This window comes from Pezoporus occidentalis, unplaced genomic scaffold, assembly GCF_034315485.1.
Source record: "Pezoporus occidentalis ecotype Australia unplaced genomic scaffold, CSIRO_AGI_Poc_V1 ctg11, whole genome shotgun sequence".
NCBI classification, from domain to species: Eukaryota; Metazoa; Chordata; class Aves; order Psittaciformes; family Psittacidae; genus Pezoporus; species Pezoporus occidentalis.
In genome coordinates this window covers 10,393,653-10,407,045 of record NW_026912886.1, presented here as the reverse complement: position 1 = coordinate 10,407,045, position 13,393 = coordinate 10,393,653, and the positions used below count along the sequence as shown (strand labels likewise).

Below are 13,393 nucleotides of genomic sequence, written 5' to 3'. Positions count from 1 at the left end.
AAGGATAGCTTTGAGGCCTGCAGCTCAACAGCTCCCAAAGGATTGATAAAATACATATAGCAATCTCCAGTTCCACCTCTGGAAGCTGAACTCTCTCCCAGTGATTAATGATGGCTATTTCCTCCCTCTTTCCTTGCCACTGATTCTCTGTAAGGTCCAGCAAGCCCTGAGCCCACAGCAACATTTATAACCAGGAAAAACCCTCCAAGAAACAGCACCATATAAGCCCAGGACAGATCTTCTAATAAAGAAATTGGGATAATAGTGTCAAGGCCACCTGAGGCAGACCCAGCTGGCCTGGGTTAGCAGTGCTGGCCTAATGCACCACAAATGGGAGCCAAGAACTCCCCAGAGCCACCTTTGGGGTTGTCCCCAGGAGGTAGCAAATGCCAGAGCAGCCTTCCCAAGCCAAGAAAAGCTACCTTTCCAGCCCAGAATGTTGCTGCCCAAGTGTTACCCTCCTTCAGTGTCTGTTATTATAACTTGAGGCTCAAGAGGAGGGCAGTGTGGGTGGGAAAGCAGCACTCAGCTAAAGAAAGCTGCTGCCTATTCCTTGTGCATCTGTGTGCTCCATAGCCACCATATATCATGGGCTCTAGGACAGAGGCAGCTCCAACACAGATTAAACATTAACAAACTGTGAATACCCCAGCTTCCATCTCTCCCCAGAAACCCACCTTTCTCAGCCTTGTGTTCCCACCTGGACACACAGATAACCCCCAATGCTGCTCTTAAAGATCAGGTACCAGAGACAAGCATTAGCCACTGCATAGAAGAAACCATTTGAGTTTGAGACTATGACAGAAGCCTAGAGAGGAAAGCAAGCCCCCTGGGTACCACAGCCCCAGGGAATCACACACTTGGGAGAGGAAAAGATCACAACATGCATTTCCAGCAGAAGTGGAGGAGGAGGATTCAACAAGAGCACAGAATTCCCTCAGGAGAACTTCACTTCCAAGTAGAAGTTTTAATATTTATTCAGTACAGGCCCGGTGAAGAGAAGTGGCAAATAAGGCAAAGGCAAATTATCCTCCAGAGCCCACATTAACATCTCATACACACAGACCATGCAAAGCAGCAGCTGTGCTCCTCCCTGGAGTTGCATCCCACATCCTCCCCATCTGCTGGAGCACAGCCCATCCCTTACAAGTCCAGAAGGAATCGATTGACTTTCTTCAGGTATTCTGGCTTCAAGTAATCTCCCAGCTCATCCTTTGTGACCCACAGGTGATTCCCCTTCAGCTCTGTCTGGGACAAGTCACTGCTCTGGAGGAAGGCTTTGAAGAAGAATACTTTAGCTCCCACATTATCTTCAGTCCTGATGGCCCTGGGGAATTTATACTTGTAAATCCCGTATGGAGCATTCCCCAGGACTTTGGCTTCAATGTGGTCTCCTGCAAGACCCCAGCAATGCAAGAAAAAGAAAACAAGAGGTAAGAACACAAAGCAACAGTAACTGCTCTCCTGTAGTAACAAAAAGGCAGCATAAGCCACTCCCTGTGCCTGGTTCAGACTGACTGCTCCCTCTCAGCAGAAACAGTCAACTGTAAACCTCTTCTCATGACAAAACCAAGCTTGTCTGGAGTCCAGCAAGTCCTCCCAGAGTAACAGAGGGAGGGAACTGAGCTTTGTCAACCCACAGGGAAAAGCAAGAACATGAGTTTGCCATCACTCATCTGCCACAGGGTGACAAGAGGGAAAGAGAAGCCATAAACCTGAAGCAAGCCACAGAGCATCACCAGTCTGCCCCTGCAACATCAGTGAGGACCAGGCCCAGCAGTGCAGCTGGTGGCAGGCAGAGATCCTGTCAGCCCCATCAGCTCTCTGCACACTGTGGTTGCTCTGTGACAGTAAGCACTTACAGAGCCAGGATCACAGCTATTGCCAGCAAACCCATTCCATTGAGCTCCATCCCTCTGCTGCGAAATACCTCTTCCCAGCAGATGGGAGGTGATTTCACTACAGCAGATGGCAAAAATCCCTAAGACAGGGCACAAGAAGGAAACCACTGGGACAAAGTGGAGGGAGGGCTGGGCACAGGGCAAATTACACACCTAAGAAGTTAGCCATGGCTCGCTCAGCTGTGCTTCGCAGCGTCTCCCCAGGCTGCCATTCCACTTGAGGCAGGAGCCACAGCTCCTGGTTGCCGATTTTCTGCTTCACCAGAAGCATCAGGTTTCTGTCCAGCTTCCTGTTCAGTGATGTTCGACTGTTGCTTTCATCAGCATCTGCCAAAAAACAACACATGCTGGAAACAAAGTCTCCCAGCAGCACTGCTCTGATCCCCCGATCAACCCTCTGCATCTCACACCCTCCCAGTAATAATACACAGACAGGAACACATGGAACAAGATCTAGACAGAAATGCTTCAGAATCGCAGGATTCAGCTGGAACCCACAGTTAGACTGCACTCAGTTTAAGAAGGAACTTATAGCAAGAAGCCTGGACCTCTACCTTGACAAAACTCAACATGAGAGCTAGGCAGAGCTTGTGAACCAAGAAACCAAACATTTCTATGTCTGGAAACAACATCTTTGCGTCATGAGAGCGCCAATTCCCTTGTCAGCCAGTCAATTCCTCATGTGCTAACAGTGTTGTCACAGAGTCAACTCTCTTTAAAACAAAAAGACTCAGCAAATACCTTCCCTCTACTGAGCTGCACTCAGTTGTGTCCAGCAAACAATCAGGGTGTTCTCACTCCACCTGAACTTCAGCCTGTACCTGTTATCCGTGGAGCAGCTCTGAATCGAAGGAACTTCTGTTCCCACTTGTCCTCCAGGTCCCGAGCCATGATGACCGTTTTGCCGGGCACTTCATCATCGTAGGCGCTTTCCTTCCTCCTCCGGATCAGCTCCTCCTCCTCCAGCTTGCGGATTTCATGGTCTGAATAGTGGCTTTTCTCCAGCTCTATCTAGAAAGGCAATGCAGGGAGCTCTTGAACCACCAGCACTATGGACTGGACTCGGCACATAGAATAAAACCAGTTCTACCTCAATGAATGAAAGATGAGGGGAATTTCCGTGCTCACAGCAGGGACATCAACATCTTCAAGGAAGGACATGGGAGCACTATTAAGCCCCACAATACCCAAGTCTCACACAGAGTCCTCACTATGGCTTCACGGTCAGAAACAACATCACCCAAGGTGCCCCAGACTGGTCGTGCAGCGCTGTTATCGCCTCCCAACCCATGGCCCCTGGCCAGCCCCACAGCGTGTGCTCCCCTTCCAAGCAGCCATTTGCACGGCCCCAACACCCCGCTCTACCTGCCCCATGAGAGCCGTCATCTCTTCCTCCTCCTTCTCGAGCGGCTGCGTGATGCGGGGCAGCCTCAGCAGGCACATGGCCCCGAAGAGCCGCCAGGACCGGGGCGCGGCCGCGGTGCAAGCCCCCCGTGCCCAGCCCGCCGCCCGCTGCCTGGGCGCTGCCATTGCGCTGTGGCGCAGGCCACAATGCACCGCGCTGCTCGCCGCCATGTTTCCTCCCCGCTCCCGCCGTGCTTTGCGGCGACCTCTCCGGGCGCGCTGTGGAAGCCGCCATGAGCGCGGCGCTGGCGGTCGCTTGGCAACGGCTGCGCGGAGCGGCCTGCGGGTAAGCGGGGACGGCGGTATGGAACCCGGTGTGTGTGTGAGGGGGTCCCGGTGTGTGAGGGGATCCCGGTGTGTGAGGGGATATCGGTGTGTGAGGGGATATCGGTGTGTGAGGGGATCCCGGTGTGCGAGGGGATATCGGTGTGCGAGGGGATATCGGTGTGTGAGGGGATCCCGGTGTGTGAGGGGATATCGGTGTGTGAGGGGGTCCCGGTGTGTGAGGGGATATCGGTGTGCGAGGGGATCCCTGTGTGCGAGGGGATCCCTGTGTGTGAGGGGATCCCGGTGTGTGAGGGCATCCCGGTGTGTGAGGGGATATCGGTGTGTGAGGGAGTCCCGGTGTGTGAGGGGATCCCGGTGTGTGAGGGGATATCGGTGTATGAGGGGATCCCGGTGTGTGAGGGGATATCGGTGTCCTCTCCGCCAACTGCCCTTTGCTTCCCGCAGGGGCCGCGCTGCCGCCCTGTGCCGCGGCCTGCGGACCGGCCCACAGGACCTCGCGGAGGCGGCGGCCTCGAAGGAGGCGGAGACGCAAAGCGCGGCCGACCTGAGGTGAGGTGAAGCGGAAGGGTTCCGCCGGTTGCAGCTTGATGGGAGCGTTTATCGACTTTGGTGTTTCCTCAGCTGAGGAAGCGAGTGGTTTGATTCAGTCACAGACGCGGTTTGTGTGTGTTGGAGACTTGATCACCTCTTTCTCCCCCAGTGGCACAGTGTCGCAGAATCACACCATTACAGACTGGTTTGGGTTGGAAAGTACTTTAAGATCATCCAGTTCCAACTCCCTGCCCTGTGCAGGGACACCTTCCACTAGACCAGGTTGCTCCAAGCCCCATCCGACCTGGTCTTGAGCACTGCCAGGGATGGGGCAGCCACAGCTTCTCTGGGCATCCTGTGCCAGTGCCTCAGCACCCTCATAGTGAAAGATTTCTTCCTTATGTCCAGCCTAAATCTCCCCTCTTTCAGTTTGGACCCATTACCCCTTGTTCTGTCACTACAGCTCCTGATGAATGTGAAATAAAACTTTGCAAAGAGTGAGTATCTGATAACTGTTGTTCTGCTCCTCAGCCCTTTAATCCTGCAGAGGAGCTCCATGAGATGGGATGGAAAGGTCTATGAAGAGATCCCGATAGCTCACATCAAAGCTACGTACAATAAGTAAGCAAATCAGCTGCTGCACTGCTGCTAGCGTGCAAAACAAAGGCTTACAACATACCTGGGCTTTAGTCAGTCAGTGTTTCACCAAAAGGCTTAAAGGAAAAAAATCCAGCAGAGTGGTGGTCATTACTAGGAAGAATTCAAACCCCCGTGCTATTCAGGAAGCATAACTGTCCTTACAGTGTCTTTAAGGGCAGTAAGACTGTTATTACATACTTTGACTACATTCTGATATGAATAATTACATGCCGATAGCTTAAATGACAGGTTACTTCCTGCTCTAGCACTGGCAGTTTTCTCAGCAGCTGTACAGCAACATATTCTCCATGAGAGATTGGTTGTGTTTCAGTAGTGATCCATAGTGTGATATTTTACTGTTTCTCTTTCAAGTTCTAGGAATGTTTTGTGCATTATTTTAATAACGAGAAGAGGTAAAATGCTTGTTGCAAGAGGTGGGTCTGAAAGGGCTAAGCAGTGTCTGAGGTGTACCTGGATAAAGTATACCTTATCCAGGAAGGTTGTACCGCCTTGCTCAGATTCTGTGGGATGATGGAAAGGCAAATGCTGGGAGGTCTCTGGTTGGTTCATGTAGGTGGGATACCTCAAAAGGGAATGCTGAGTGAGGGTGGCCTGGAGAAAGGGGACCCAGGGCCTATGCCAGTAAGATGAGTGAGAATAAAGTTTTGTTACAGCTTATTTCTTTTGCCCCTGTCTTTCTGTAGCACCCACGTCCAAGTGGTCACCTTTGACAACATGTCATTGGCCCACACATCCTGTGGCACAGAAGGCTTCCAGAATGCCAAGAAGGGAACTGCCATTGCGGCACAGACCGCAGCCATGGCAGCAGCAGTGGTGAGTCTGCACTGGTGACCCTCATCCTCCTGGACAGGAACACCCACCACCTCCCCAGAACCTGGGTCCATCCATGCCTCGCCTCAGTGCTTGAGATCCAAAGGAGCTGCCTCCACGTGGTGGCAGCACGGCTATGCTTTGCAGCACATTTCTCATTTTCAATTTGCAAGCCCCGTGTGCGTTTTGGCACTGAAGGTGTGGACTCCTGCACAGCAAATATAAAGCTTGTCTGCTTTTCTCATTTGCCCTCTAGAAGGAATGCACTGCTCACAGGAGAGAAGTTGCCGCACTAGAGAAAGGAAAACAGCTTTAAGTTAGGCCTTGTTAGTCCCTTGCCAGTTCAGTCACGTATTCATGGATATGTGATTTTCTGACCTGGCTTTAGGTCACAGATAGTTTGATTTCTGTGTATGCAGCCCTGAAAGCCTGGCACAGTTCTGAAGCTGCCCTGGCTATATCCAGGTTCCTTTACTCCTAGCATCTTTGTGCAGTAATCCCCATATTTGCCTTCTGTATCCACTACTACCTACTCTTTACTTAAAGAATACTATGATAGTGGGTCAGAAAGGAATGGAAGAGCCCAGGGAAGCCAGAGCAGCAGTAGTTAGATCACAGAGAACACTAACAAGTTCTTCTTGCAGAAAGCCCGTGGGAAAGGTGTGCTGCACGTACGAGTGATGGTGAAAGGACTGGGACCGGGACGCAAAGTAGGTGCCAGTTTCTTTATACATTTTCCTTTCTCAGGCATCATCCAGGGATTTTAAACTGTGGCTGGTCTCATGCCTGTACCTGTGAACTTGGTTCTTCTGAAGGTGATGTAAAGAACTCATCACTCAAGTGCCTAGTGATGAAGTTTTAGAATTCCAGAGTTCTGTCACTTTGGAGGCAGAACAAAAGCTGTATTTGGGACTTCTTTCAAGTAGGAAAATTGCTGGGAATGCCAATGAAAGGAGCAGATAGATTTAAACTGGGTTTTCTGACACAAATTACTTAGGTTTAAGATAATTACAAAGTAAAACCACTGGAACAAGTTGATTTTCAGACAGGGATCAAGCTATTTTTCCCTGAGCTTTTTCCCTTCTCTGCTGTTCACCGTGTCTTGTGCTATCTTGTTCTTCCAGGCCGCCATCAGGGGGTTGACAATGGGGGGTTTGGAGGTCATCTCCATCACTGACAACACCCCAGTGCCACACAACGGCTGCCGCCCTCGGAAGGCCAGGAGAATGTGAGGGGGGAGCGCAAGAGACACACAGCATCCAACATTGGTTCATGCAACAGCATCTGAATGTTGCTCCTGTGATAGATTCTGGGAATCCACCCTCTGGGAAGCTTGAAGAGAGACTATCCTGGACCTTACAAGCCCAGGTGGTAAAAGCAGGAACATGTGTACTCCCTTAGTGGGAAGCCTCTTGTGTATAAAGTTTGTTGATTAAAATGTTGGTCTTTTGACAGTCATTCCTGCTGTGTTCCCAGAAGTATTCTGTATTATTATTGCCTCTCGACTGCACTCTTCCTCTTACCACCGTATGTGGCTCTTGTCTCACCCTCTGTGCTATTACTGTCCTTGTTAGATGAAGGGGAGCTTGAGGTGTAGATGTCCTTCTAATCATGTGTAGTAAACAACTGCATGGGGTCACATCAGCTTCCTTCCCTCTTACTGTACACATTTGGAAACAAAGCATGGGGTAACACTTCCCCTTCCCCTGGCTCGCAGAGGTCAGGGTGCTATGCAAGAGGCAACTCCACGTCTGGATCCCCTGTTGGAAAAGAGCTGCTGTGGTGCTTTGTTTCACCCAAGCTGCCAATGCTGCTGGAAAATACCAGTCCTAAAGGGGCTGGGATCTTGTCAGTTTTGATGCTGACAGCCTCCTTGCTCCTGCCTTGTGCACCATGAACTCTGTTTTCTGGGGTCCTGAGGAAAGCCAGCAGAGGGGAAGCAGGCCTGAGGAACAATGAAATGCTGAAAGGAGATTTAAAACACATAAGTGTTGAACTGTACCACTCTATAGCCACAGGCAGCATGGGCATGTCATGGGGCTGTGATGTATTATTGCTGTCCCAGCTCCACCCAGAGAGAATTTCTGCCAAGGTAATATGTCTGAGACCCTCTGGAGCATTAAGCAGGGAAGGCAACAGCAGTAACTGACTACAGGATTGATTTTCCTGGATAGCAGAGGTAAAGGGCATCTCCCCAAAATCCTGCTGCTAGAGAAGCCCTGGCCACATCCAGCACACGCTGGGCAAGCATTTCAGCTGTAAACAGTGTATTTTGGTGAAGGCAGCAGTTCTATCACAAACCCAGCATCTTCTTTTCTGTTATTTCTCTTTCTGTCGTTCCTCCTTAGCTTCTTAAATTGCATAATTAACTATTCTCTTCCTCTTTAGAGAAGGGCTACCATGGCAACGAGTCAGTGAACCTCCTTCATGGGGCTGAATGGCATACAGCAGGTTTTGAAAGAAATCTGCCTGCTTAGAAGAGCCTGTTGAGTTGCATTTGACAGAAGAGAAGAAAACAAGATTCAGGTGAATCCCCTACCTTATTCTTGCTATCTCAATTTGATTAGAGGGTAGGTTATCTTAAAGGGAAGTTCCTTGAGCTGTCACAGATCTGACAGCAAAGAAGAGAGGCTCTTCCATAGATGTTTGACACACTAAAAGCTTCCCCCTCATTCCAGAAATATGGCTGAGCTTAAAGTGACTTCATATTCCTCTTTTAAAGGAGAAGATATTCAGGTCAGCTATAAACTGCAAAGATCAAACCTCCCAGTACCCAGATAGCTGGATAGGGAGGGCACATGTGAGCACTGATGTGCCTTAAACAAGGCTGGGTAGGCTTCTGTGCCAAGCACAGTGGCCAGCCCTGGAAGGGAGGAGCACCAGTGCGCACTGGCAGGCTTGTCAGTGATGTACTAACACACTGAGAAAACCGAACACTACCCGTCTCCACCACAAGCTGCTCATTGCATCAATGCAGAAGTGCCCACATCAGGTAAAGATGAGAGAACAAATGGAAAAATAAGATTGGGAAGAGATTTGCAGTCTCTGAAATTCAGAGAAGAGGAGGTGGGTGACTCGAGAGTCAGAAAGCAATGAGAGAGGATAAAGCTCTGCCTTATCCAGGCTCAAGGCTGTGCCCTTTGTAAAGGCCACTCTTGGTTTCTGAGTATTTGTGAACATTCCATGAAATCTACCAATACACTGCACTGCTTACACAGTGCTAAGTTTTATCTCCCTACCTAGTTCTGGTAGCTCCCGTTTCCTCCTCTGACACACAGCACTCTGAGCTGGAGAGAAGAGGCTGATACTTCTGCATGGTTCGGTGGCTGGGTCTGTGCAGTATCATGCAATATTTGCTTTCCAAGTCCCCAGCACCGTATCCTCAGCTCTCCAGCATGGTGCTCCAGTTGTGCAGCTTTCCATAGAAGTCACACTTCCCACCTATCTGCCCTCTTGGAGCACCCCCAAAGCCAAATCCTCAATTCTCAGTCTGAGCTGTTGATTCTGCAACACATCCTGGGCCTCTGGGGCAGTGGGCAGGAAAGAGGGAGAGCACAGCACTCAAGGCAAGCTCTCCCACCCTCCACAAGCTCTATGCCGCTCCTTCCTGCACACACTGTATTCTCTATTGTTTGTCTTGCAGGGGACGAATAGACAACAACAGCACTTCATGATTTCCCTACCCTTGAGATAAAACTTATGAAGGGTCTGGTTTTAGTCAGCCACTGCTGTTCACCAGTTCCAATTGCTTTTCTTAGTGCCTGTGTGGAATCCTGTTTTTGACTGGCTCACATTCTGCCTGAGCAGCACTACTTCGCTTGTCAGTAGCACAGCCACAGCATGAGAACCCTCATTAGGGTCACATCTTCTCCCTTTGGGCTTCCCCTTTGCTTTGGGACGTTTTCTCCCCACTCCCTCCTAACTTTTGAGTCCCTACCCTCAAATAAGCCTTTTTCTGTGAAACAAGCTCAGAAACTGCTACTGACTGCAAAGCTTCACACTGGTTCAACCCTGCTCTTTCTGGGGTTTTGACCTCCAAAACACCACATGGACCTTTCTCATCATATAGGGGGTGAAATACAAATGAGTCTTCTGATTTACAGGTACAATGCTGCCTCAGGTCTGTTTATCCTGTAATAAGCTCCATTCCATCTTGGGGAGTTGGTGTAACTCGGTTACCCTACCCTTGGACAGGGATAGCACCTGGTAGCTTGGAAAAATAGCCCCCAGCCTTCTCCCTAATAGTACATTATTCTGCAAAGAGGAATTATTTCCCTAACCCCAGAAACAAGGACTTTCTACCAGAGCTGCAGCTTTATGTACTGAATTGGTGATTTACTATTTCTTATGTGAGTATTTCAACAACAGGACTTGGACAACCAATTTCAATTCCTTTGAGATTCAATTAGAGCAGTAAGCGATGTCAGTGTCCTTCAACAGCTGATTGCATGTACAGGCCAGTGAGGGGAGGGCGACTAATAATCTGGAGCAGCTAATAGCTTGGAGCAGCAGGGGTGGTTAACCACAGCCTCATTGCTGGGGATATCTGTAGGTCTTGCTAGCGTTCCCTCTGCTGTAGGGATATCTGGCTGGAGAAGTGCACAAAGCAGGGTGGTGAATAGAGCTCTTAAAGGCTCAGGAGCCTCTGGAGAAGAAACAGTTCAAGTTAGGTGATGTTTTTGCAGATAATCAGGATGCTGCTTTCCTTCCTACTGTCCTTGCCTGGCCCCTCTTCCCCTCACAGCTGCCCCTCTAAGCTCAGCCCATAACCTTTCAGACCAAAAAAAGAGATCAAGGACCCTCAGATTGTTTTTGTGCTTTTCCAGTGCTCTCCTCTCCCCTCTAGAGGCATTAATGGGTACTTAACAGCAGTGGGAACTGCTCAGAGGTTTTACTAATGAACTGCCTAATAGCATCCAAGTTCCCGTGATGATGGTGAAGCTGGGCCACGGTGGGTAGCTGCAGAAGAAGCCAAGCTTCAACACTATTCCTTTGTGTTTGATTCATGCTTCCTCTTCTGTGCTTTCCAAGCTTCCCCAGCCAGTGGCACTTGTCATGGCCCCTTCATCACTCAGGAGTTCATAACTCTCTTCCTATGCCCCATCTGTGGAGGGCTGGAGGCTGTGCCCGGGGACCCAAACCTCCCCGCAGCCACGGAGCCCTGACAGCTGTTGCTGCTCCCAACAGAGGCTTCAAAGCTTGTGCTTCTAAAGTAGGCAGGAGGGAGAAAGGGTTGGGTGGGAGGGGCTGGATGCTAGGTGATGATGAGGAAAGAGAGGGACCACAGAAGGAAAATAATGCAGGAAGAGAAAATAGAACATATCCCCCCCCCCCCAAAATACTTTCATAAGGCTAAAGTCTCCCAGCTGGTGGTCCAAGAGTCAGCATAGATGAGGAGAGGCATGCAGGAAAGGGCTCTCCAGAACCAGGCTAGATGTGCTGCTTTTTGCTGTTCCCACAGCCAGACCCCCACATCAGAAGCACAGGGTGGCCTTGCTTAGGAGCACCTTGCCAGCATGACTTGCTCTTAAAGGCTTTCACTTCACTATTGTAAAGAAGGCACAAAGGCCATCCCAAAGCTGTATTTAGAAACTGCTCCAAAGCCTTTTCAAGGTGCAATGGCAGTCCTCAGAACTGGCTCTGAAATCCTTTCTCTATGCCTTTACGCTTAACAATTCACTTTGCAAAGCCAAACTAAGCCGGCAGGGCTGGGACTGATAGCTGCTGTACCTCCCAGGCACACCGCTCGAGACTGCAGCTTTTGGCCCTTCATCCCTGTGCTTGCTCCTCAGTGCAGGAGCAGACCAAGCTTCACATCACACACAGGACTCCAGGTAATAAACAGAACCTGAGGCCCCAGGCAGGATAAAGACATGTGTTTCATCCCCCAGCCCCTTCAGCAGGTCCCAAGGTGAGGTGGTGAAACAGGACTGGTTTCTTCATGCACCAGCCTGTAGGCAAACAACTTGCTCTCCTAATTTCCACCGGTAGGTTTCACACAGCCCCTTGCCCAGGCCTGAATGCTGCCTATCATTGTGTTCCTATTGAACCCACAGAAGGAATTTATCAATCTCCTGAGTTGCCAGGGTCAACCTGACCAAGGAATGCATACTATTTGAGATGAGCCAGTTGTCTGGGCTTCTCTGTAATGGTAAAGGTGGGAAGCAGCTGGGAGATGCTCTGGAACAATCTGCCCTTGGACATGGCTGTAAAAACAACCCCGTTTACCAAAATCCCTGCAGGGGAAGCAGTGCACCCAGCTGGGGAGATCCCATCCCCTAATAATCCTGCAGCCAACAGCAGTACCGCTGTCACCAAAACGGCCAGTGTAAAAGTGGGACAAACCCTGCTGGGTCTGAAGCCCTTATCAGAGCACTAACATCACCTCCAAATCTGAGCTCTCTCTGGGGAAGGAGCCAGCGTGGGCAGAGTAATTGTCCGAGGGTTTAAGAGGTAGGAGGCAGGATGGGGAGAGATTAACTCAGACTTCGCTGCCTGAAGCCAGATGGGCTGCACGACACACATTTGTCTGCCCTATGTTACAGGAGACCTGTTTGGCTGCCAGCTGCCACTTCTCCTTTACAGAGAGGGATTTCACCAGCATTAAGGACTCACCTGTCAGGACTGAACCAGTGACCTACCTACACTGCTGCAGGTAACAGCACACCTTATCAGGACCTTACCCTGACCTCAGGACTTAGCCCTAAAAAAAATAGGGCAGCAGCAATGAAAACCATTCTTCAGGGCCAGACACTGGCAGTGCAAGGGGGAGAATGCTTCAGGAGGGGCACCCCAGCAATGGGGATGGTGCCGATGCTGCAGTAGCCCACAGGATGAGGGCTCAGCACAGTGACACAGACTAGGGCTCCCCGCCAGCGCCCCTCACCTCTCCTAACTCACCATTTGATCCATTATCCCCCCAGATTGGTTGCTGGGCTCAGCAAGGCCGTTTCCATGCGGATGGCTGTTTCTCACCGTTGCCGTGGCGACAGCGCCAGCAGGCCGGAGGCGGGAGGGCCGAGGACCGAAGCTCCCGGAGCGCTCCAAGGGCAGCAGGTACATCTAATCCAGCATCGCTCCATTTTACGCCTTTGAGAAGCATGGAGGAGCTATCAAATGACCGGCTGGGAGGCAGGGAGCAATGCTGGGGGCGATGCAGCACTGCCCGCTGCTCCCATTAACACCCTGAAATCAGGTTGAACAGCAGCTGGACGGCTCTAGCACTTACCTGGCTCTCATCCCTGTGACCCCCATCACAGAGCCAGTCCCACACATCCCCCTGGAGCTCAGGCCCAGGGTCAGGTATCAGCCCCACTAGTGCATCCTCACAATCCTCATCCAACATAACTTTAATGTCCTGTTCATGAGGTGCTGGGTCACCCACCTCTGTCTTGCACCACTCTGACTTCGTACCTAAGGCTATCACAACATGCCCAAATGGAGGAAGGACACTGGAAGGCAAGAGAAACCTGTGCAAGTGCAGCTTTCAGAGGCAGATGGTGCACTGCCAAGAGCAGGGGCTCAGGGAGTCCTCCAGGCAAAGCCAATGCCTGGCATGTTGCAAAGCCACTGGGGAGAAAGAGGAGGATAGCCATGGAGAGCATAAGTAACATGTTCCTTGCTTTAAGAAGGCTGAATTCACACTAGTTCTGTCACCCACAGAAAATAAACTCCTCCAAAAGCTCCCATTCAAACCTGGACAAAGCAGAATGCAGAAAACACTGAGGGCTTTGCAGTGTTACCCACAAATTGCCATTGCCTTGTTGCAGTTTTATAGGAATTTCATCTACAGTGGCCAA

General features: G+C 50.5%; 2 protein-coding genes across 3 annotated transcripts; one reads left to right on the top strand and one right to left on the bottom strand.

The window, feature by feature from the left end:
* Window positions 1-947: 947 nt before the first annotated feature.
* Window positions 948-3,499, bottom strand: MRPL46 (mitochondrial ribosomal protein L46). Its single transcript, XM_062630773.1, has 4 exons — window positions 3,267-3,499; window positions 2,723-2,912; window positions 2,055-2,228; window positions 948-1,394 (listed from the first exon to the last, which is right to left on the bottom strand). The coding sequence occupies exons 1-4, from the start codon at window positions 3,474-3,476 to the stop codon at window positions 1,144-1,146; spliced, it is 825 nt and encodes a 274-aa protein (XP_062486757.1). The 5' UTR covers window positions 3,477-3,499; the 3' UTR covers window positions 948-1,143.
* Window positions 3,474-6,914, top strand: MRPS11 (mitochondrial ribosomal protein S11). Of its 2 annotated transcripts, XM_062630763.1 has the most exons (6): window positions 3,474-3,591; window positions 4,038-4,142; window positions 4,656-4,745; window positions 5,468-5,597; window positions 6,239-6,304; window positions 6,719-6,914. In XM_062630763.1, exons 1-6 carry the CDS (start codon window positions 3,539-3,541, stop codon window positions 6,824-6,826), a joined length of 552 nt encoding a protein of 183 aa, XP_062486747.1. In that variant the 5' UTR covers window positions 3,474-3,538; the 3' UTR covers window positions 6,827-6,914. The 2 variants fall into 2 exon arrangements, with proteins under 2 accessions (XP_062486747.1, XP_062486740.1); XM_062630756.1 differs by lacking the exon at window positions 3,474-3,591 and having other exon boundaries at window positions 3,953-4,142.
* Window positions 6,915-13,393: the final 6,479 nt, after the last annotated feature.

Excerpts from the sequence above, each read along its gene's own strand:
- MRPL46 (XM_062630773.1), bottom strand. The coding sequence starts at position 3,476 with ATGGCGGCGAGCAGCGCGGTGCATTGTGGCCTGCGCCACAGCGCAATG. Across the intron at positions 2,229-2,722 it reads AGCTGCTCCACGGATAACAG|ATGCTGATGAAAGCAACAGT; the intron begins GTACAGGCTGAA and ends GTTTTTTGGCAG. Across the intron at positions 1,395-2,054 it reads AGCCATGGCTAACTTCTTAG|GAGACCACATTGAAGCCAAA; the intron begins GTGTGTAATTTG and ends GGGGTCTTGCAG.
- MRPS11 (XM_062630756.1), top strand. The coding sequence starts at position 3,970 with ATGAGGGGATCCCGGTGTGTGAGGGGATATCGGTGTCCTCTCCGCCAA. Across the intron at positions 4,746-5,467 it reads ATCAAAGCTACGTACAATAA|CACCCACGTCCAAGTGGTCA; the intron begins GTAAGCAAATCA and ends GTCTTTCTGTAG. Across the intron at positions 5,598-6,238 it reads CAGCCATGGCAGCAGCAGTG|AAAGCCCGTGGGAAAGGTGT; the intron begins GTGAGTCTGCAC and ends TTCTTCTTGCAG.